Raw genomic sequence first — 23,441 nt, 5'->3', positions numbered from 1 at the left:
ATGGAGCAGAGCTGGAGAAACTGGGCTACACTATTGAAGTTCTTTTTATTTAACTGAAAGTGGCAGTTCAGGTAGGGAGAGATGCTAACACATGACTCATACCACATTATTTATGGTTTTTATCAATAATATGATATTTTCTATATCTTTTTTTTCTATAGTTTACATTATTTTCCAACATAATCTGATGTGAGTAAGGATAAGATGCTAAAGATGTATAAAAACCTTTCAAATAAATTAGTCCTTCTCTTGAAACATTTAGAAAAATACTACCTTACATTTGAGATTAATTATTTAGTGATGGAAAAAATATATATGAAGTCTCCTAGAGAACAGTTATTTGTACTTCTTAAAAACCTAGAATAAATGTTACTGAGTATTTCTTTTATTTAATAGTTAGGCTCCGAATTTTACCTACATGCTTTTTATGACTGAAGGATTTGATTGCTCTAATGCTAATGAAGATTTTTCCAATGCTTACTGAAAGGCATATAAACATTTTTTGGCATGAATGTTTATTTGCACATTTTGGCACCAATATATTTCTTTGATGTTGTATTATGTTTTGAGAGTTTCCTGTTCCTGTCCCATCAGAACCCAGTTTATTGATAGTATTAAAAAAATATTTTCAATCTAAATCAGCCTGGTGCATGAATAATTTTGGGCTAAGATGTAGATTTCATTCATGTCCAATAACTTTCTAATCACTGTGACGTGACACAGAGACCAATTTTATATGTCTACTTTTCAAAATGAGAAAGATAACAAAACATGCAAGTCCAATAAGGAAAATGTATATTGAACTTCACAAGTCAGGAGATTGTTGCTAAAAACTGGCTACCTTGTTAAGCTTGCCTATACTTACAGTAAGAGCAGTTTAAAAATATATTTAACGGAACTGTGACAAACAAGGCTGAACAAAAACCTAGTTTATCTTGCCATCGTATCGTGAGGTAATTATGCAATTTCCAAATCTGTCAATTGCTGCAAAGCTTGGCATCTTGAGGTCAACAAGTCTCTGTACACACATTAGGTGTGGTCAACTTGTCAGTTAGTTTGGCAGTGATGCCAGCTTACAAACATTTTTTTCTGACCCACTGTCACAAGCATAAACATAGAGTTTGGTAAACTCTTGGGAATTCAGCAGAAACTTTGTGCTTATAGAACAAACAGCCCGGGGGCCGGAGGGTTTGGTTGAAAACCCACTATGACATCAGGGTTATGTTTCATATGTGCTCCAAAAGATTTCCAGAGCAACAGAAGACACGAGGAGAACAACAAAGGAGCAGCAAAGATTGCTGGTACAGTTGTAGTTGTGTTAAACCTCGATGAAAGATCAGATGCGATAGGTGGATATTAATAAAAAATGTAACGGACCTGGGGGGTCTTCTTCGAAATATCAAACCGGGATTCCATTTTTTTTTCTCCAAGACTTTAAATGTGTGTTGTATGTTTTGGCTGTGTTGTTTCACCACCTATTTTTGGTTCTTCTCTGGCAGGATGGCACTGGATGGGATCCGGATGCCCGATGGCTGCTATGCCGACGGGACATGGGAGCTGAAGATGCATGTCACCGACCTCCACAGGGACGTGTCTCTGAGAGTCACTGGGGAAATCCACATTGGTGGAGTTATGCTCAAACTTGTGGAGAAGCTAGGTACATGTACATGTTGTCATCTCTTTGCAGAAAACTGCACAAAGTCTGTGTCATGTGATGTGTGCATAATTACCTGACTACGTTCCATTAGTGCCTTCAAATAGCAGTTTCATTCCATTTGTAATAGAGTAGCCACGAAAAACCTATTCCTTGTTCTGCCTTGCTGTGTGAGAGAGTTGTGTGCGTTTCTGAAGCTGGCTTGTGTTTCTGTTCACATTTGTTGGGCAGTAAATGTCTCACTCAAAGTAGGCACCACTCTGAGAAACTAAATTCCATGAAGATCGCAAAAGTACAAAATGTTTCAGAAAACAAGAGTAAGCAGCTGCCGCTTTGTACCACTCTGATGACTGGGAGCTTAAAAGAATATCTTCTGTTGAGATCTGGAGAGGAAAATGTAAAAAGTCGATTGTATGTTTTGGGTTTTTTGTGACCAATGTAAAGCCTCATATTACCATTCCTCTCTTTTTGATTAAAAACCCCCAAAAACTCTATTGTTTTTCCCAGTAAGGTTTTCTACCAAATCAAAGTTCTGGGACTGTTTTGGTGAAGGTTTTAAATGACAGTAGTGCATATAACACATCCAAGCTAGTGTCTCTGGAACTCGGCGCATAGCTGAATGTAACATACTGGTTAATAGACTGGAAATGCAGGTGGGCTTTTTTGGTACTTTTCTAAACTGGTTCAGGTCTTATTTGGCAGACCAGGACTACTGTGTATAATTTGGGTTTCCTCAAGGCTCCATTCTTGGGATACGTTTTTAAATTCAGTATCTGTTACTCAGATTATAGTACCGTATGTATGCTGATGACATGAAACTTTGTATTTCTATGTGACCTCAGTCAATAATGAATGGAGGGCTCAGAATTTCCATTTTGGGGGGGAATTAGGGGGTCCAGAAATCCATGATTTGAGGCCAGATAGAAAGAACTTGACTTGAGTCAAAAAGCTGTTTGTAAAATAAAAGATTGTTATTGTTCTTGTACTGCTCTGAATAGTTTAGAGCCTGAATATATTTCAGAGTTTATTGTCTGGTGTGATCTTTCTCAATTTGTCACTATCAGACTGATCACTCAATTTTCCACTTAGAATTAAACAAGAGAAACTAACTTCATGAAAAGCAGAGTTGTGCTAAAGCTGGACTGCAAACTTTAGTATTTACTGTTTCTATAAAGGTAAATTGTTGCTTATATTAATTACCATTTCTTAGATGTTGTTTTTGTTTTCAATCTGCATTTCACCTGTTTTTCTTCCTGTGTTGTTTCTATTTTTGTTTTTAATTCTATTATTTCTCATTTCCATTATTTTCTTGCAAAGAACTATAATTGGCATTCTGTGTGAATGGAGCTATATGGATGAACTTGTCTTTCCTTGCAGCGTATTATGCCTAAGCAGCTAGATGCATATTGAAGCAATGCATAACGCCCCTTCTTTCTCTTTAACATGCACAATTCTGTGAGCAGCGATATGTTCTGGAGAAGTTTGGGTGCCAGTAAGCATAAGAGCCCTCTGTTCTACCCACTTGAACACTGGCTCATTTCATGCAGCCTGGAGAAAAGGTCAGCAGCGGTGGCAGCACGATTTAGGAGTGACAGCTTGTTGTGTGTTGATGGTGCTCAGATGCTCAGAATTCCTCCAGCGCTCCAAGGTTTTTATTCCCTGCCTTTGGGTCCCATTTTTAGCTGTCCTGTTGGAGCTCCACATAATTGAGGTCTTTGTTCTCTGTGGTCGTCTGTGTTGGGATGCATCTATGCTCGGTGAAGTGCAGTGTTGGATGCAATTCCTGTCATCCCACACACGACAAAGACCCGCCCTTATCCATTATTGTTGTGTTGATGTACTTGGAACATTTTTTTTGTTGGACAGCCTCCCTATGGTAAACCATGTGAAGCTCCTTTATACTTTAGCTAGTCTTGGCATTGCCACATTTAGAAATGCATGATCTATTTGACAGGCATGATTACAATTTTACTTTAAAAGGTAATGTAGCAGAATATGTTGATGGATTTTTGCTTAGACCACTCATTCATTTCAGCGTTCTGTATTTCCATTGGCATTGATAACTATTTTGTTGCTCTATGTGCAATTCACATTCATCTGTCTGAAGTATGATTGAATTCGAGAGACTCCTCTTTACTGAGTAGCAGTACAATGTGCTGCTGTTAAATTTCTCTCCAAGTGCTGGAGAATATTTGTGTAACTGTCACTTAAGAGTGGAAATATTTCTGCTACCCTGAGTCATAAGGTTGTCATGAATTGTAATCATTAATCCAGCTAAAATATGGATTTAACACAAGGGAGCACATTGCTGGTTAGTGTATACAGACCATGCAGCACATTTTTATTCTTAAAACATGGAGTAGATATATGTATTTTTGACATTTATTAATCGTTACGAGGTTAGAAGGTTTTCTTTGTGCAGACACTGGAGCTAAAGAGCAATTATAGAGCTGGTCAAATCGTAAGGCTAAGCAGTGCATATCCATAAATTTTGAATTTCTATGTAAACGCTTGTTGCACTAAAATATAGTATAACCTGGGCTGCTGAGACTAGGATAAAGCGAATAGTAGACTTAAATTTTAGATTGAAGTTATTGTTTTTCTAGCTGGTGCATTCATGTTGATGTGCTTTTAGTGTTGACATGCTACCAAAAAGACAAGTCTGTTTGTAATATTTAGATCAGTTCATCATATAAAACACCCCCCCACCCTTTTTTTTTTTTTTTTAATTTTCTGAATAAAATGTTTTTTCCCAATCTACTTTGGGTGGTGGTTCTGGGTCATTTTGTTGCTCCAGTCGCTAACATTTGCCTGTAACACATGTAACGCACCAGTTCCATGTTGTGAAGAAATTACCTGCTTTCTAAACAACCGTCCACAGCCATTCCTAAAACTACAAGCAGACTACAATTCTTAAACAGCACAGAAAATCAGTGTTATCGTTCACAACTTCTCCTTCTGTTCGCTGATTGGCCCAGTCAAAAATTGACCAGAAACAATCTGAGTCAAGGGGAGTAAACCCAGACTATGCTGGAAGGGAGAATGTTTTTTTGTTTTTTTCCAAGTGGAATTGCACAAGAACGCAATAGCCAAGTTATTGCTGTGCCAAAATGTAACCTAATTTTAAGCCTAGCTACTTCAATTTTCTTTCCCTGTTAAGCATGTGCTTTATTAAAAGGCAATTGTTTCAAAGAGCTATTTTGATTTATGTTTCTAAAAGCGCTCCAATATAATTTAATTTGACTTTATCGAACATAATAGTCACTGGTAAGTGCCAGTCAACCTAAAAATTGTCAGTTTTTAGTTGCATCTGTCCTGCAAACAGGAACCTTTTTAGCCTCTGTTACATCTTTTAACGACTACTTGTTCCATCTTGATGCTAGAGCAGTAAGTTATGTCAGCAAAATGGTGTGGCATTATACTTCTTAATCTGGCTTTATATATTTTAATATTTCTCTTCTACCAGAACCACCACTTCTGATTATTCAACTAATTAATGATGTTGGAGTACAACACTTATGTCAGCTTCACACAAGAGCCTTGCATGACTTTCAGTGTATCGCAGACATATTTTCTGAGATATAGAAAATAACATTTTATTAAGAACTTCTTTCTTAAGAACAAAAGTTCTTGAACTTTCCTCCTTAAAAGTTTAAGAAATAAACTTTCCATTCAGGAATTATTTCTGGTCATCAGCCATGTAGAGAAACCCCAGTGTGACCTGTTTAAAACGAAACTCCTCATGTCTTTTCCTGTTACTAGTAACCAGACTATTCCTCTGAGGTCTCAGTGGTCTTATTTACTGCACATTAGTCTCTAAATACTCGTTAGTTACATGTTAGTTGGACTTCTATTATGCTGTTATATAGGCATAGGATGCTTTAGAATCCTTTGTTGAACGGTCTAACATAAAAAAACATCCTAGGTTTAATGATTAATGTTTTGTTTCACTCTGTTAAGATTTCTGGTTAATTTGTTTTTGGTGGTTGACATTTTGAGAATATGAACTTGTTTTGGGTACAGGTAAGAGCAGTATTCCCTTTCAGTGTGGTATATTTTAGGGATTACGAGATTTCATTAGTAGGCTTACACACGCATGTGTTCCCACACGTGAGTGTGGTCGTCTGGTTTGATGGGCGTGTCTTCTCGACATGCATCCTCCTGCTATCATTCGACCCTTCTTTTGAGCTGCAGGCTCAGATGGCCTTTGATAATGGATTAAATAGACAAATGCCAGGAAGCCACTTAGGTATTGATCACAGTGACGGACCCTGATTCCACTTTCCCCCTGCAAACCTGCAGGAGAGCCGTATTTAAAAGGCCACTGATTAACCGCCTTTTGGTCCTTGAGTCTGGTAATCCTTTCATCCGTTCGTTGCTTCCCATCACTGGAGCTTTCTTTCAATTTGTTCATGTTTTCTAAAAGTACAACAATCTGTTTATATGAAAGCTTTTCCATTTGGTAGGGAACATATTGTACAGCTTGCTGTGAGCCGCATGAGTTTGATTCAGTTTAAAGCAATTGTTTTTTGAGTTGGATGGTTTTTAGCTTTGATAATCTGGGTAGCAGTGTGTGCTTCTCACATCCAAACTTGAATGCGAGTGCTTTTGGAAAAAAAAAAAAGAAACTTAAGTCACACTTCCATTTTTTTGAATCATCAAACAACCTTAATATTAGTGGTTTCATTTATTAAAAGAAAGGTTGTCCAAACCTAACTTGTTTGATGTGAATATAATTGTTAATTCATGACTTGCACGTAATGAACACTTATTTTTGCTTCAGTTTCACTTACCAAAGGAAAAAAAAGATAAAATCACTGCTGACCACAAGTGCCTGAATTTATTTGTAGAAAACATCTTGATTACCTTTCACACTTGAAGTATTTTGTATATTTAGGAGACAAAAGTGTAACCTTTTTTGGCAGTAGCAAAGCAATTCATAAAAATAACATCATTCCAACAGTTAAACATGGTAGTAGTAGTTCGAAGGTTACATTGCTTCATCAGGATCTGGGTGATTTGCTCTGAACTGATAAAATCAAGAATTCTGCTGTTTAGCAGAAAATCGTGAGAGAGACTATCTGACTATCAGTTTGTGATTTTTAAGCCCAAGCACACAGGGGCTATTCAGCAAATGAATTATCAAAGCATATCAGAAAGTCCAGCCCTGAATGGCTAAAAAAAAAAAAAATCAAACTGAACCAAACGTGCTCCCGACTTAAATCCAATTGAGATGCTGTGGCGTAAAACTCATCATCTGAATGCTTGAAAACCTTACTGTGTGGGTGAGTTCAAATATCTTTCAATAGAAAGGACAAACTCCTGATGGTCATTATTGCTTTAAAATATATGGTGGTAAAACCAGTTACTGGTTATAAGAGACAAATATATTTTCTAATAGGCCAAGACTAATTTGGATAGTTTTTTTGTCCTTTATGAATAAAATCCTCATTCAGGGTTTCCCCCATTATATTACAGGTCTGGCGGCCCGCCATGCTTTACGAGCCACACCGCCAGGCTAAGCCTTTCTTGTTTATGTTTTTAGGAAAATAATAAATAAAAAAAACACAATTTTATTTATTTATTTATTTTTTAAGGTGGATTGTAAGCATCTCTGTTGCTCTGAGCGTTTCACTGGCGGAGCAGATTTATTCCTAAAAGATATGTTTATAGAAGATAGGTTTATAGTTTATGTATTTAAAGCCGGACCAATCACACCGCTGGCGCCTCTGCGTGTTGCCTCACGCGCTGCAGCAGCTGGATGTCTTAAGTTTACCTACCATGGTAAACTTTCACTTAAGCTGGACACAGACTGACCTGTATAGATATTTATATCAACTCCCTGTGAGGAATTATGTTTCTTTCCAGAGTTTTTGATCAAGGTAGTGGTGAGAATGATTTATATTTGTGGGCAAAGAATTTTGTGCGGCTTTTCCATCTCAACATGCTGCCCAGCCCCCGGCTCTGTCTGCGCTGATAAAGTTTATGTATGTGGTCCCGGTTGGTCGGAGTGTTAGTGGTTAACGAACCAGCGCTAACCTCATCATGCAGGTTCAACCTGGTGAGGAGCTTTTGCGTTCACCTCGTAGTCACGCATCATGCTAGCTTTATATTATTATATTATTATTTTTCCAGTTACGAAACATCAAACCATATCAAATGCTTTGTCCACTTAGTCAGACAGAGTTAATGTGCGTGGCTGTACGGAGATCTGAGAAACTCGTCCCATAAACTGGACCAAAAAAATAGTTTCTGTATCCCCTTGTTAAAAACTCTACAGACACGAAATGGAAGAGCTGCTAAAGCCACATTAGCAGCATTAAATTAAATCTCCCGTTTGCGCAGTGCAGCGGATTTAACTCATGCAGGGCCGGTCCAAGGCTGCATGAGGCCTTGAGCAGAATTTGACTAAGGGGCCCCTTTTGTTGCTAAAAACATCAGCACCTCTAACAGCTTCTGTGTTAGATTTAGTGAAATCTGGGAGAAGGGGACTAGTTTAATTGGCCAGCCTAAAAAGCAATAAGTTATAATTACAGTTTACTAGTTTGTATTTGTGGGAAAACAGAGCTCAAACTCAAAGATTAAACTAACAGCATCAAATTGTTGCTATGGTAACAAAACAATCTAACTATGAATATTGTTCTTTGAACTTTTATAGAGTAAGTTTGCCAGCTCCTTTAAATCTTGCATATAAATATTAAACAATTTAAAATCTTTTAATTTATATCTGCTGGAACTATTAAATCAAATTTAGCAGCATTGATCAACTCAATAAACAAATGTTACATTTATGTATCTGTGGTCTGTGTTAAAATATTAGCATTTATGGGGTCCCTGAAGGTCAGGGGGGCCTTATGGAGCTGCTGACTTAATTTGAATTAAACAAAAGTGCAAATAATTAATATTCATTTTAATTGTGTTTTTTGATTTATTGTTTTTAAGACTAGTTGTGGGTTTAAATATCGTTTCACTGGTGATGTCTTGCCGTAACATATAATTGCCCAGTAATATTTTTACTTTTCCTGTCTACTTAACATCTTTTAATACAAAAACACGGTTCCCCGACCACTGGGCTTAGCAAGTTTTCTGGGGGAAATCTTGCCATTTAAGAACTTCTGTTTTCACTTAGGTTATCTTTTTCCAGTACTAAAATTTTACCTTTTTGTCTTGGCTAATTGTAACAGATCAAATACAGAAAAAATCTGTAAATGCTCAAATACTTTTTTTCAAAGCGCTAGAAAAGAGAAAATAAAAAAAGATAGATGAGTGACAAAAGAGTAGAGGGCCTGATCTTTCTCTCCTCTTGCCATCTCCCCTCAGTATGACGTTAGCCATGCTACTAGAATTCCATAAAAGTCTTCGATGAAGCAGGAAATGAGCTCCAGGGATCGGCATGTGGCTCTCTGGTGGCTGCCGTCATTGCTGGAGTCTCTGCTGCACTCTTCATCCTCTTCCCACTTTCTTCGTAAATCCCTCCCTCTTTGCCTCTCTCCCTGTTTTCACCTTCTTTTCTAGTTGCCACTAAAATAGCTGTGTTTTTATAGAAGTATTTCAGACTTATTTTATGACCAAGAATAACGCGACTTAAATATAGCAAGATGCCGGTATATGATCAGCTGGAAACTCCAAACTAAGCTTTGTTCATTCTTTCATTGTTTCTGACCTGGGTTCATGTACACTGACTATTCAATGTTCCAGAAATAGAACTTGAGCAAACTAATTGGTCTGGTGTGTCTCTATAGCACATGTGGTTGTTTCCAGTGCAAGGCATGCAGGTTTTGGCTGCTGTACCACCGGCGTGCCACATGGAACTTTTCCTGCATGGAAAACACAATGTCTGTTTTGCATTTGCTGTGCCCTACATATTCACTTTGCTAGAAATTAACAAAATGTAATTGTCCTGAACTTGTTTCAGTTTCTTCACAGGATATAAAGCTGCCATACCATTCGTCAGTATTGCCCTCAGTGTCTTTGCATTTATCCTCCATAGGGCTATATTTTAAATAAAATGTAATACAGTTTAGAAAGCACATTAAGAAGACATTAAAGGGAATGTGTCTGATGTTTTGCCTTAAAATGCATCCGCATGTGTACCTCCAGTTAATTTAAATGTTGTGTGCCCCAGGGTTTTCCCCCACATTTTTAGCAAAGTAATCTTAGTGTGTGTGGGTGTGTGTAAACTTCTGAATTCTGAATTTGAAAGAAAAAGTAATCAAAATCTCTTCTTTTGGCATCTATCAATAAAATTATCCTGTGATTCCTAATTTACTGAAAACAATAAAACTTTATTCTGCTTTAATTGAGGAGGAAAAGTCTATCTATGCAAACATGGAGTATTTATTTATTGTGTCATTTCTGGCCTCATGAATACTTCCTTTCTCATGCACTGATTGGCTGCTCAGAGCATCCAATCGGATGAATGTCTTTCATTTCTAGAAACCATTTTGCATGTGGTTTTTAAAAGAATTTTGACATTGCTGACTTTGTTTTGTAGAAGCGCTTTGTCTTCTCGGCCTCTAAACCTGCTCCATAATTCCTGCCCTTTTACAATTTAACTGGCTGTCTCTCCCATTATTTGTTTGTAATTGAAAAGCTTCTCAGAAAACGTCAACAAAAAGCTGCAGGTATGCTTGAGAGCAAGACCTTTTGGAAGAACCTTCTCGGGTCAGTTTGGTTGCATCATTGAATGCAAGCTTATGCTTACAGCTGTCCTCACAGACCACCTCTCACAAAAAACCCCTTCCAAATCCCCGTCAGGTGGCTGCATGTTGTTTCATTTGAGCCAGTTGCGTGCCATTTTTGTAAGATTGTCAGAAATGGTCTGTGTGTAGTGAATGACGCAAAATATTACGGAACCTTAAAAAGTTAAATACTTCAATTTGGGATATTTATGAAAATATTCTCCCTCTAGGTTCTTCTTCTGTTACTACATGTTGAATACAATTAGAATTTGCCTGACTTGCCATCTACTGTTCAAAAGGAGAACTGCAGTGAATCTAAAGCATCAGAGTGAAAGGCAGCCCCATACATGTTAATGCCAGAACTGTTTTGCTAAGCAACACTTATACTGTGAATGGCAACTTTACCAAATATGCACTAGGTGAAATGACATGGAGCACCTTCGTTCGACAGGTGTTATGTCTGTTTTAATAACAGACATTAAAATTAGGGAGAATAGCCAAGGTACAGATCTGTTACATCTGAAGGGGTAATACTCGAAGCTACTGTTAATGCACCAGTTACAATTTAACCGGTATATAGTTATAGTTAGAAAAAGTACATTTAAAGAATAAACTTTTTTCCTTGTTTACAATAACTCTTCACTTAAACAGCTGTTTGATTGCAGTTTCCTTTTTGCAATGTCAGCCTAACTCTGCTACAAGTTGTGGTGACCACATGGAGATGGCTTTTCTTTGACAATAGATTCAGGTTTCATTAGGAAATGGTTACTGTTTAACACAGGATGCGCAACTTCCTTTTTTTTTTATTTGCCTTCTACCTTCTGTCTAGCTTTCTTTCCCGCCTTCCTGCCCTCTTGCTATGTCAGACATTTTGTAAGGGCCGTAGGGAAAGATCGGTCTGAGATATTGATAGTCATATCTTTCCTGAGGATGTAAAGACATTACGCTTATTTTATTCCCTTTACTGCAGATGTGAACTGAGTTGATGAGTGGATTCAGCATTCTTTTTTTGTTCCACTAAGGCATGATACAGAGACATATTCCTGTGTATAGGAGTCTCATTGATTGTGGCCGTCAAGCTGTTCTAAGTCTGTAGGTTCGAAGTGAGAAATGGTCTGCCAGCTCATGTAATCATCTTGCTGTTTAATCTTTCTGACAGGAAGTAGTTAGCCTAAGTGGTGGTCCTGCCCAGGCTAGAGCTTTCCTGTTTCAGATGCTACAGTGATTGTGCTACTCAGCATTCAGAGTAGATCTGTGGTTTCATGTAAACCATGACCCTGAAGAACTGGAAGCATATTCAGCATTTCTATGTGAACACAGGTTGACAGAATCAAATCATTTGTTTTTAAGAGCCGTTTATATATTCCTACACAACAAGCATAGAGAAAGCTTAAACTGAAGACTCTGTGGTAACTTACCAAGAAACAGGTTTCCTAAACAGTTCAGAAAAGTAGGGAATTCAATTTTAAATATTTTCCAGCCATGGACAAGATTGTAAGGAAGCAAAGGAAAAAATTGTATTTCTAGACTTTTTCTGTCCCATTGTCTGAAGTTGTCTTTCCTTTTTTCCTTCCAACTGTGCTTACGTCCTTGTCATTCCATCTCCTTCCTCACATTTGTACACGTATTTCCTTCCTCATTCTCCTCCTTGTTTTTTCTTACTTTCGTTTTTCCTTCAGATTGTCCTTTATTTATTCTGTCCTTGTGTTATTTGTATCCTTACTTCCATCCCTCTGCCCTTCCATCTTTAAATCCTTCCTTCTCTGTATCCTCTGCATTTTGTTTCTCTTCCTTGCATCCTTCCTTCTTTTTTCTGTCTTTCCTTCCTCACTTTCTTACATACGTTACTTGAGGCTTTATTTAATATAAAATCAGACTCATAATGAGTTTTGTATTTATTGCAACACACTGTTAGGTCGTGTTGAGGAGAAGGCTTAATGGACAGACATCAGCAGTAGTTTTACATTTCTGTTTTACTAAGTGGATTTAAAGCTTCTATTAAGGATGATTATTGTTTATCTTTGACACTTCTTGGATTCATTGTATTTAACTGTTCAATGCTTGATTATTCAAAGAACAGATAATTGCGTTATTATAAGCGGTCATTGCTCTAGAAATGTTCTATTTATGAATCGGCTTCTGAAAAATACGGAAAAATCGAATCTTTTTTTTAAATTATTTTGCTGTGGAATCAAAGAAATTCAGGAATGCTTTGCTTGTACATTCCTGTGCTTGTGAAGGATGATTTAATCATACGTGGCATCTAAACCATGAACTGCAAAATACTTTCATTGGTTCCTTAAGGAATCCACTGCAAATAGCTTTGTCCCTTTCACCTTCCTCTAGTACAAATAGCACAGTAGATTTAGAGCAAGGAAACCTTAAACCTGCTCATTGTTGGTGTAACACCACAAACCTTTGTGTCAATAGAGTAAAATGATCTGGAGGGGTTTGTGCAGCTTCTCAGCCCTCATTTTACTCATTTCTAAACCTACCATGGAGTTTGTTTCCACAACCAAGGCACTTGGCAATAATAGAGTGGAACCAGATGTTTTGTCGAATCTTTATGTGTATTAAGGTTTACTAAATCATTTTATTTAGAAGTAGCCCTCCTGAGCTGAATCAAGTTTTCTGAGGTTTCCTTTCACCTCTTAGGCCCACTTTCTGGCTTCTTGAACTGTTGCAACAGTATTCTGCCTGTTGTCCGTTTCAAAGAGGCTTCAGTGGAGCAGCTCTTCAAAATCCTGAAGGGATATTTAACTGGGTTGCTGTATGGAAGAAGGAACAGATGAATATTGTATATTTTCTCCATTGATCTTATTCCCAGAGTTTCTTTGTAATCTCATTATTCCACCAGAACCCAGAATATTTAATTGTATAAAGCTGTGTCAGGGCGGAGGAGTACTATCCCCACTGCTTTGCTCTGTTGGGATTATGACACAAATGGATACAAAGTATCTGTATCTAAGGAGGTGCCTTGTAGCCCTCTGGCTTTTTGTCTGATTCATCAAAGCCAGAGATGTTGGACTCTTCTTATTTGGAGAGGCTGGCCATTCCAAAATGTTTGGTTTAGGTTTCAGATACTCTAAAGGGCAATGCTTCCTGGCTTTTATGCTATCTCAGACCAAGCCTGTATTTATATCTTCCATATACTTTCGCATTTGAGCAAAATCTTTTCAGCTGTAATAAATGTATTTGATCTTATCATCTGCCAGTCTCTGATGGAAACCGTTAGTGCTTTGACATTGTTAAAGAGAATTTGTTTTAACGAGACATCTGCAGTAAAGCAGAAGTACTTATATATCATGTTTAAACAGCCAAAGTTGCAAAGGAAACGAAAGTCGAGGAAAGGAGTTTTATCCATTTACCTGGTTTATAAAATTATTCAGATCAGTTGCAGCATATTTATCCATGTGCCTTTCAGACATTAGCTCTGCTCATGTTGCATCATTATTTTTAAGAAACCACAAATAAAATAAAAAATGTATACCTACAGCTGCAGTCTCTCAAAATTCATGCTTTGCTAAATAAAAAATTTTTAAAACTGAAATAAAGTACATTAGTAGATTATAATAGGCAAAACAGTGATTTACAGAACAAAGTTTTAATACTACATTCTTTGAATTTGGATTGTTTGTGTAATGACGAAACCATATGTCCTGAGAAAGACATTACCTTGATTTTGGCTGGTTTGTGGTTGTGTGTGAGACTCAGAGGGAGCATTAATAGTGGTAGCAGGAATAGGAGGGGTATTAAAGCACTACAATCAATAACATGAGAATTTTCCTTGACTCCCTTTCAAGCTCTGTGTGCATTGCATATTTAATTTATGTGATAAATGCTTAGTTTGATAGACTCTTGGCAGAGAACTGAGCTGTTATATAACCAGGGGCCTGGAAACAAGCTCAGATATCCTCAGATATCCACCTTCAGAAGTGTTTTTTATCAATAAAAAAACACTTCAGCATTACCGGATTTAACTACTTACTTTAAATTTATGTAGATTTACGGGATAAATATTTGTAGAATTTTAAGATTCTGCATGTTTGAACATTATAAAAAATATTTGGAGATATTTGTTGAAAGTATTCACAGGGCTTCAGTTTTTTTTTTTTTATGTTACAGCCTTATTCCAAATTGTATTCAATTCATCTCATTCCTCAAACAAAACTGCACAAATACCTCATTACAACAAAATAGAAAGATATTTGAGACTTTTGCAAATTTTTAAAAAATAGCAAACCAAGAAATAACATTTTGTAGTTTGTTGATTGACCTTTGGCAGCAATCATAGCCTGAAGCCTTTTAAATATGACGCACAAGCCTAGCTCGCCTACCTTTAGGCAGTTTTACCCCTTCTTCGTTGCAGAACTTCTGAAGCTCCATGAAGTTGGATGGGAGACGTCTGTCTGGCCATTTTCAGATCTCTCCAGATATGGCTAATTGAATTCAAGCTTGGAGTGTTGCTTGGCCACTTCAGGACATTCACAGAGTTGTTCTGCAAAAATTTTGCAAAAATTGTTTTCACATTTTCATAAAATGGTATTTCTGTTTAGAGTTGGGAAGAGAAAGAAAATTTGGAAAAATTAAGTGCTGTGAATACATTATGGATGATGTATTTAGTATCTCCAATTTAAGAACGATGCTTTCCTAATCTTTATTGTTCAGTCTGTGTTCGTGTAAATGTGCTAGGGCTGGTTAATTCTAACATACCTTGCTCTTCGTCTTTGTTGTGTTTGAAAACAAGTCATCACACTGCAGCCCCTGTGGCGTCAGACAGTAGTCGCCTTGGAAACGGCATGATTAGCCTTACTCGGTCGTAAGGTTCTCAACTGATGGTTGAAAATGACACGGCCTTTCAGTGCACGAACATGTTTTTAGTGACAACTGACGTATTGGTTACACTGGCTGATGGGGGTTAAAAAGCCTCACAAAACCTCCACACACAGCCCCTTTAAATCATTTTATGAGGGTGGATTTGGCTTTGGTTGCCAGCTGATGTCTACTGCTGCAAAGCACTGGAAAAAAAATTAGCTACATCATGTCACTGAGTTCACTCTCCACAATCTCCCCTTTAAAGCTGCAGGACAACACTTCTTTTGTGCTTAAATGTTATATTTTTAGATTTACTTTTGATTTCAGCCTGCAGTAGCGCTTACAGTGATAAATATTTTCTTTCAGTAAATTTATTGACTCACTTTTTAAAATAATATAAGCATTTTTTGTCTCCGAAAAGCAGTTTAGTTTTTCTACAAGAAGGTCTCGCATTTATTGCATACCACAAAAAAAGCTTTTGTCCACATTGTTTTGTGACTTTCACACCACCAGTCTGATGTTTTCATCTGTTGCAGAGCATATGTGGCTTAAAACATTTGGAAAAATCAAGAGTCACACATTACCTGGCTTTGGTTCTACTGTTGCTTGAAAAACTGCAGACTGTGGGTTGCTCGTGTTGTAAGATCAGGGAGATGCAGGCTTTCAGCTGCAATGTTGGATGAGTTAGAAATCTTAATTTATTTCAATATGGATCTGCAGTTTTTCCACATTTTGAAATCTTATATATTAGACTTTTTTTCATGCACCGACAAGTAAAAGGATGTAACTACGCTATATTCCTATTAGTGAAATCCTTCTCCTCTGTTAACCAGTCAGAGCACAACCACAACACGGAGAAGGGGTTATATTTTAATGAATGCTCAATGCACATTTGTTGAAACCACAGGTTAAGATTTGTTAGTTTTTATAGGTAGAAGGACTTGGAGATGACTGGAGCATTGCAACAAAAGTTAGAAATGTAGCTGAAGTGCATCACAATTATTTGAAAAATACCTAACTAATAAAGATTTGCACTACTTCAGTGTAACTTCCACATTATTGGCAGAAGCTGCAAAAAGAATCTATACTATGTCAACATAGCCTGGAATAACATGGATAACCTGGCTAATATGACGTAGAAGAGGGCACCTTATTGGTTGTGAAACAGTTGGTAAATTTTATTCTTCCTTAGTTAATTTGAATTATTCCCAATAAATTGAAGCTGTGGTCTAACATCAGTTTTAACCTTGAACGTCCTTGCTGCTTTACCACCTGCTTTGTCATATTGCTGTTGCTCCTCCCCGTCTGTAGCTCATTCTACTCACCCATCGTTTTCATGCCCTTTTACTCCTCTTCATCATCCCTCTACCTTTGCCCTCCCCCATACAGACAGGCGTTCATAAACAAAGCAGCCTCCTAATGTAAACAAAGAAGATATTCGGAGCAGAAGACAAGATATGGAGGGAGTATGTAGAGGAGAGCAAATCCCAATGAAAGCCCTTCAGACTGAGTACTTTTGTACCTTTGTACCTTTCATAGTTTTTAATCATTCTTTCTTTAATAACCTGTATCTCTGCTCATGGCAACTCGTGTATAAATCAGATTAAGAAATCATGGTGTTGAATGGGAAGTACTTCTTTTGCTTGAATTTATGAATTAATTAAGCCTAATAAAGCCCAGATACTCTCATGCACAGCACACTTAGAGCTAATGTAGTTAATGGATGGATAAAAGGAGCACACACACACACACGCCCACCCACACACACATAACATACATTCTCTGTATCATTTGTCATGTCATGTGGAGGTCATAAAACATGGTTTTCTCATTCTGGTTTCCCTTCCCTCTCAGTCCATGTGCACAGATCAGGAGCTGTGGGTCCACATTTAATGCACCCAATTACTTAGGAACCCATTCCTCTGGCTGCTGCATTACGTCAGGCTTGGCAAGCTATATTTTTAGCTGTAAGATGCCATTGGCCTTCTCTTCCTCTCTGTGTGGATTGAGTTACCCTATTATCGCTGAAGGGGACCAATAGAAGCCTGCCCAAGCTGTTTTTGTCCAATCACAACTCATCAAACCACTGCATAATGACTCTCGTAAGGATAGGGCAGAAGGCCGTGTTCACTGAGGGTTCAGCAGTGGGCGGCTATAAGGAAATGAAGAAGCAGAGCCTATAGGGAGTGTGTCTAAGACTAGCCAAGTCGATGTATTCAGGAATGCATGAATATAAGAGCACTTCTATAGGATGTGTGTGGTGCAAACCTTAGTGCCAAATGTTATGGTTGGCTGCTCCCAGACACCAGAAATTACAAGGTTGTCTGAGGGGAAAAACTGAGCAGAGTTATGAAAATACATTCAGGATTATTTTCAGGTTTTCTCTCCATAGTCCCTCTCATTAGTTCTGCCTTTAATAGCTGCACCAAACTTGAGGGCAAAGTTATGCTGATGGTAGCAGTGAAGCCGTGTTCTGCACAGCTGAGGCATCATGAAGCGGTGACAGCTCGACCCCATGCTGTCGGAGCAACTTGCACAAGGACTCAGAAAGAATGTTTTCACTCGGCCTACAAGTGTTTGCCTGTTGGAGTAAACGGCATACAAGCCAGCAGCTTTACAAACAACCAACCCCTCTCCAAGATGGTCCTCACAGCTTTGAGATGCTGATGGAGTCCCCCCCACTCCTCATACCCCCCACCCTCCATTTTAATCATTATTGTAAATCCTTCCTCTGCTCAGTTTGCTTTTCCCTCATCACAGCAGTCTTGTTTCCTCGGGTCTAAACAGACATTCTGGTGTTTTCACTCAGACACCCACTAATCCCATTCATTCAACTCTCAGACAAAACCAGCAGGCGTGCCAGTAATGCATGTATTTGCCCCAATGTAAAGTAAAGGTCAGGGAAAACAACAGCAGCACTCTGAAATAACACGGCCACGTCGGTGTTTCGGCTGTCATGGCAACAAGCTGTTTATCTGACAGGTGCATGGGGATTGGGCACAAACAACATCCAACATCGTGTTTATTTATCTGTGTATGTAAACTGTTGCTCTTGTGGAAAAAGTGAAGAACAAATATATACTTGTTATTTTTTTATGTTCTTGCTTATGTCCTATGAGTGGCTTATATATGAATAGGACATACTACGTTCTATTTATTTTTTTAATGTGTACAAATAAATTTTTTGGCACAACTGTTAAATATGTGTAAAAAGTATTCAGATTAAAATGATCAAAATCTGTGACTGAGAGTCCAACATTTAATTTGAGAACATTGATTCACTGGGGTAAATAAATAATATTTTCCGTAAAATCCCTAGAGTCACCATTGGTTTTCTGTAAATGCCATGCAAATTTTCTATGGGATATAGGTGTTCGGATTGAGAATGTTCATTTAAAATCTTCTGGTATTTCAAAGTTCATATTGGTGCATAAGGTTCCTTTGGAAGAGACAGAGGCCCACAGCACCACAGATCCTCCACTACACTGAACAGCTGGCCTGAGATGCTCTTCCACATATTCATCCAAAAACCCTGATCTCAGTCCCATCTGACCAACTCGTATTGCTACAGACACAAGACGGAGAACTACACATTTCCCTTTGCTGTAGTAGGACAGAAAATAAATAAATATTTATTTATTTTTCCTTGCACCACTTCTAAGTAACCAGAATGTAGAAGTAACGGTAATGTTTGTTATAGAGACTCTGTGACACCAAGATGACACTTTGTTGTCAATTATTTTTTTACTCTCCCTTGCCATTCAAGCTCACTGTGTGTGGTAACACGATGTGCGTGCAGCTTAGTGGGAAAAAAATACAGACCTCTCGTGTGCTTTGGATACCCTAGGAAAATGGAACGTAATTAATTTCTAAGAAACTGATTAACTTAAAAAAGAGAACAATAAGTGAAGAAAGGCTTGATTTTGAAGGGGTCTTTACTTTAAAAATGATTTTGCTTTCTTTTGCATATATCTCAAGGAAATGCAAGATATTAACTAATAAAGGATGTATTAACTAATAAATTCATTTTACTTTGAAGGGGTTTTGAAAGTCCTACAGAAGCTCAGCTTATGGCTGCACTGCTTGAATAGAAACCATGCGATGTTGAAAACAGATGCTGCGCGTTCCCTTAAAATCCCTGCGGCTTTCACCTCCACCTTGAAGTCAGACACGTAGACCATGAGACCACAGGCCTGTCGCTATTGTGCTGAGCTCCTCCTGAGCAAAAGCCTAGAAGCTGTGTGGGGTTTTGGGTGCCTTGTGTTTGTTTTAAAAGGGATCACAGTGTGACTTGGGAATAAAGGAGGTATGAACCCGATATTCCCACAGTGTCACTCAAACAGCCGCGTCTTTCACACGCTCCTCTCACCCTTTACACTCTGACTTTGCTTCCCCTTTTAAAAGCTTTTTCAGTAACCCTTTTACAGTGTCCTTCCCAAATATGACCTGTTTCCTGAAAGGAGGATATTTGATGATATTAAGTAGCTACAGATGCAGATTTGCTTCTCTTCTTCTTTCTTTTTTCTTTTAGTCTCAAAGTAAATAATACAGATTTATTTGTTACTCAACTCTTTTTACTGTAAACGTTCCAAGCGTTTTCATCTCTTTGTTTCCTCCATATTTTAGATGTGAAGAAGGACTGGTCAGACCATGCCCTGTGGTGGGAAAAGAAGAAGACATGGCTGCTGAAAACCCACTGGACTTTGGACAAGTACGGCATCCAGGCCGACGCCAGGCTGCTCTTCACGCCGCAGCACAAACTGCTGCGCCTGCAGCTGCCCAACATGAAGCACATGAAAGTCAAGGTGAACTTCTCAGACCGGGTCTTCAAGGCTGTGTCGGACATCTGCAAGACTTTCAGTGAGTGAAACCGTCTGCTCGTTTTTATGACGTCGGATTGTTTGGAGTGTTTAAGGATATGCTGAAGGCACACACCCTGCTGAACTGAAAACTTCCTCTGGTGATGGTATTTTTGGAAATATTCTATGTTGAGCTTTGATAATCACACCCTTCCTGTTGCTCTGTTTTTATGTAGTAATTTCATGTGTTTATCAAACACTCTCTCCTCTTTACAAACCCCTATGTATGAAGTTATGTCCTTGAACTCAGGTTTGTAGCTACCTCAGATAAATGTTTAGTATACAAAGATTATCAATCTGTGTTAGGCTTACAGAAAACACTAGAAGAAAACATGACTGCTCTTGTTTATGCTCCATCTGTGGATTTCTCATTCCCCTGGCTCCACTATGTTCTCTGAGAGACGGGTCAGAGGCCACATTCTGGATCCCATCGAGCATTTACCTAAAAAATCTCTCAATGTTTTCCTGAAGGCCTCTTTGCACCAATCTCATCCATGTTTCGCTGGCTTGGAGAACATGTATTGCTTTGCAAACATATTCATAAACATTTTTAAACATTTTGACACTTTTTCACTTTACAAGCAAAAATTTGCTGTTTATAATTTTTATCCGATGGTACACAATGTACACATAACATTGGATCGCCTGAGAACATTGTCGCTATCTACTACTTCAAAACATACAACAACATACACTTGCAGGTTAAGCAAGGAGAGCATTAATCAGACTGCTAAGACATGGTTACTTTGGAGTAGCTGCAGAGATACGTAGCTAAAGTGGAAGAATTTGTTGACAGGATAATTGTTATGCCCTAAAATCCATAGACATTTGCTGTTGTGCTATCAAAAAATGTAAAACAACCTACAGAATACGTATGAAGGATTCATGGATATGGTCAAAACACACATCTTTGTCCCAGTACTGGTTTGAGCCAGATATCAGAGACTCAAGCAGCAACTTTTCTCCTTTTTGAATGTTTTCAACAGCAGCAAATGTTCTTGTTTTTAATTTTAACTACATATGTGTTTTTATTGGGCTTAAATCGAACAACAGCTGTGTTTGAAGCCTGCTGATGTGAACAGAATAAAAGCTTTTCTGTGAGTCAGGCATTAAAAAATGTTTTAGGTTCACAGAGTTTGAAGGCAGAAAGCTTTTGGCTGACTTAGTACGCGTCAGGATATTGTTTGCTGACTCTAAATGCTCCCTTTAACATCACTTTTCTTTATTGGTCATTAGTAAGAGACAATTTTGCACTGTAGTTTTATGACGGCTGACTTGGCTTAATTTACAGCAACATTTACGTCTGGGTACGTTGCTTTTTTGAGGGAACTCTTAGCTTAACAGTTTCCTGAATATTTCTGCTGAGCTGCGAAGGATAGAAAGTCAGAAGAAACAGGAAGAGACGACATCTGTCCAGCCTGGCTTCAGTCCAAACAGCAGAAAAAGAGGGACCCTTCATGTATCTGAAGACATGTCCACATGTGTTTTCTGATGACAACAGGTTATCAGTTGTTGCACTTCTAACACTGATACGTTTCTTTGATTTTGCTGTTTTATCTGGTCAGCTGGTCGCAGAGAAGCTCAGCCCTCTAGTGTTGTTTTTGACTGTTAGTCAATTTTTTCATCATACTAAAAGGGTTGGTTTCTAAGCTTTTTGTCTTTGTCATACAATAGTTTTTATTATTAATATCTTATACCGCACAGGAGCAACATGCAGAAAATTGACTACACTCCAACACTCCAAGTTAAGTGGAAAGCAAAATATTGCCTGTGTGACTGTTGTAGGAGGCTGAATTTTGACTTAGACAAAGCCCATGACTGACACATTGAGGAAAAATATAGCTAAAGGTTATTGTACTGTAATACACTGTAATAAAAATAACTTTGCACCACCCCTATTTTTGACCACTATTGTTATTTGGCTGCTCTCACATCCTGTTCTGTGCTGCTAAGTTGACAGTGAAGGGATGACTTTTGGGAATTTTCTGCTTTTGTGCTTTTTTTTTTTTTTAGTCAACAGGAATGAGAATTCTCATGAACCCTGGTTAAAGGGTTAAAGTGCTAAGAGATGCACTGTACAGAGTTTTGGAGCCTAATTCCAGTTTTAAGTAAAGCGTGATCCTGGTGAACCCAATTATATTAAATGCCTTTCTCTTTAAGAACTTTACATATATGAAAAATTAAAGAAGCCTACTTAACTTATTTATTTCTAACTTTGTGATGTTGCGTCATGTAAGAGCCACCCCCGTAAGGGTTTTACTGATTTTAAAGCTGAAAAAAAGATTGTAGCGATAACATGAGGCACTAATATTACCAGAACAGGAGTCTGTATGTGACAATTAGACATTTAAAAAAAAATTAAATGAAGCTAATGGTTCCTTTATCTGTAGTAGAAAAATATCTTCAGCTTGTTGATCATGTAAATGCATCCTTGGTGTGATGGGAAGCTAACAAGCTAGTCACATGCATGCTTCATCAATTCATCAGCTCATTTGATAAATTCTCTGAGCCCATAATAATGGTGTGATAAAAACATTTTCCGTTTATGTTGGTGTACATCATGTTTGCCTTCCTCCACCATGAGGATTTATTTACTTTCCAACATCTAACAAACACTTTGCTATGGGTTTTGTGGTGTTAAAAAAACCCCTCCTTTCTGCTGATCACCACTGCAGGGCAACAAGAGTCAGGTTTCTCCACTTAATTATGACATTTAGTCATTCATTACAGTAAGCAGAGACACAATAGCAGCATTTCATATGTACTAACCCATTTTACAGTACATAGATCAGCTCCTCTAAGTCAGAGGCCATAGTTGCCAACCAGAAAAAGATGTTCTTTATCTGGGTGGAGGATTATTTTGCCTAAAGCAGAGTCATTTTTAAGTATCCTGGTGTTTACAAGTGATTGTAGGATGGAGCTTGAGTTTGATTGAAAGAGCTGAAAGGAAAGGTTATGTTCCCAGTTAACCAATCTGTCTATGTAACAATCCTTACTTTTGGCCAGGAAATGTTTATCATGTCCAAAAGATTTAGAATGACTGAAATCACCTTCCTCCTGCAGATTAGACACTACGTCACTATGAGTATCTGATCAGGACACCTTCTGGATGCCTCCTTGCAGAGGTTATCCAATGGGGGAGTCCAGGTCAGACTCATAACCAGCTGTAGGGAGTGTACAATATTTCCCTTCTGGGAACCACTAGAATGCATTGGTCTCACTGGCGGGAAGGAAGAATGCGTTTCCCTCCTGGACCAATAATCTCTGACCTGGTGTTTGGGTAAGGGATGGACAACGAACAGATGGATGAATTAATAAATCTCCATGGATCCAGATGAGTGTGGAAACAAAGGCTCAAGGCAGCACTTTTGTATCGGGAGTATGACGTTCATGGTCTTTTTCGGTAAAGTTTCTGAAAAGTTATTTTAATAT

The 23,441-nt window shown here is 38.0% G+C and overlaps 1 protein-coding gene across 5 annotated transcripts in view; it reads left to right on the top strand.

The window, feature by feature from the left end:
- fermt2 (FERM domain containing kindlin 2) overlaps positions 1-23,441 on the top strand; it is a 45,661-nt gene that overhangs the window by 796 nt on the left and 21,424 nt on the right. For 2 of the 5 annotated variants that reach the window (XM_032547271.1, XM_032547270.1), the window contains exons 1-3: positions 1,225-1,301; positions 1,500-1,657; positions 19,777-20,010. In XM_032547271.1, the coding sequence (XP_032403162.1) occupies positions 1,231-1,301; positions 1,500-1,657; positions 19,777-20,010 (463 nt within the window). In that variant the 5' untranslated portion in view covers positions 1,225-1,230. Of the gene's footprint in view, positions 1-1,222; positions 1,302-1,499; positions 1,658-19,776; positions 20,011-23,441 lie in introns of those variants that run through there. The other 3 variants (XM_032547269.1, XM_032547272.1, XM_032547273.1) reach the window with 3 other exon arrangements.

The sequence above is a fragment of the Xiphophorus hellerii genome, chromosome 19 (assembly GCF_003331165.1).
Source record: "Xiphophorus hellerii strain 12219 chromosome 19, Xiphophorus_hellerii-4.1, whole genome shotgun sequence".
Lineage (NCBI taxonomy): Eukaryota > Metazoa > Chordata > Actinopteri > Cyprinodontiformes > Poeciliidae > Xiphophorus > Xiphophorus hellerii.
This window is presented reverse-complemented; position numbering and strand designations above follow the sequence as displayed.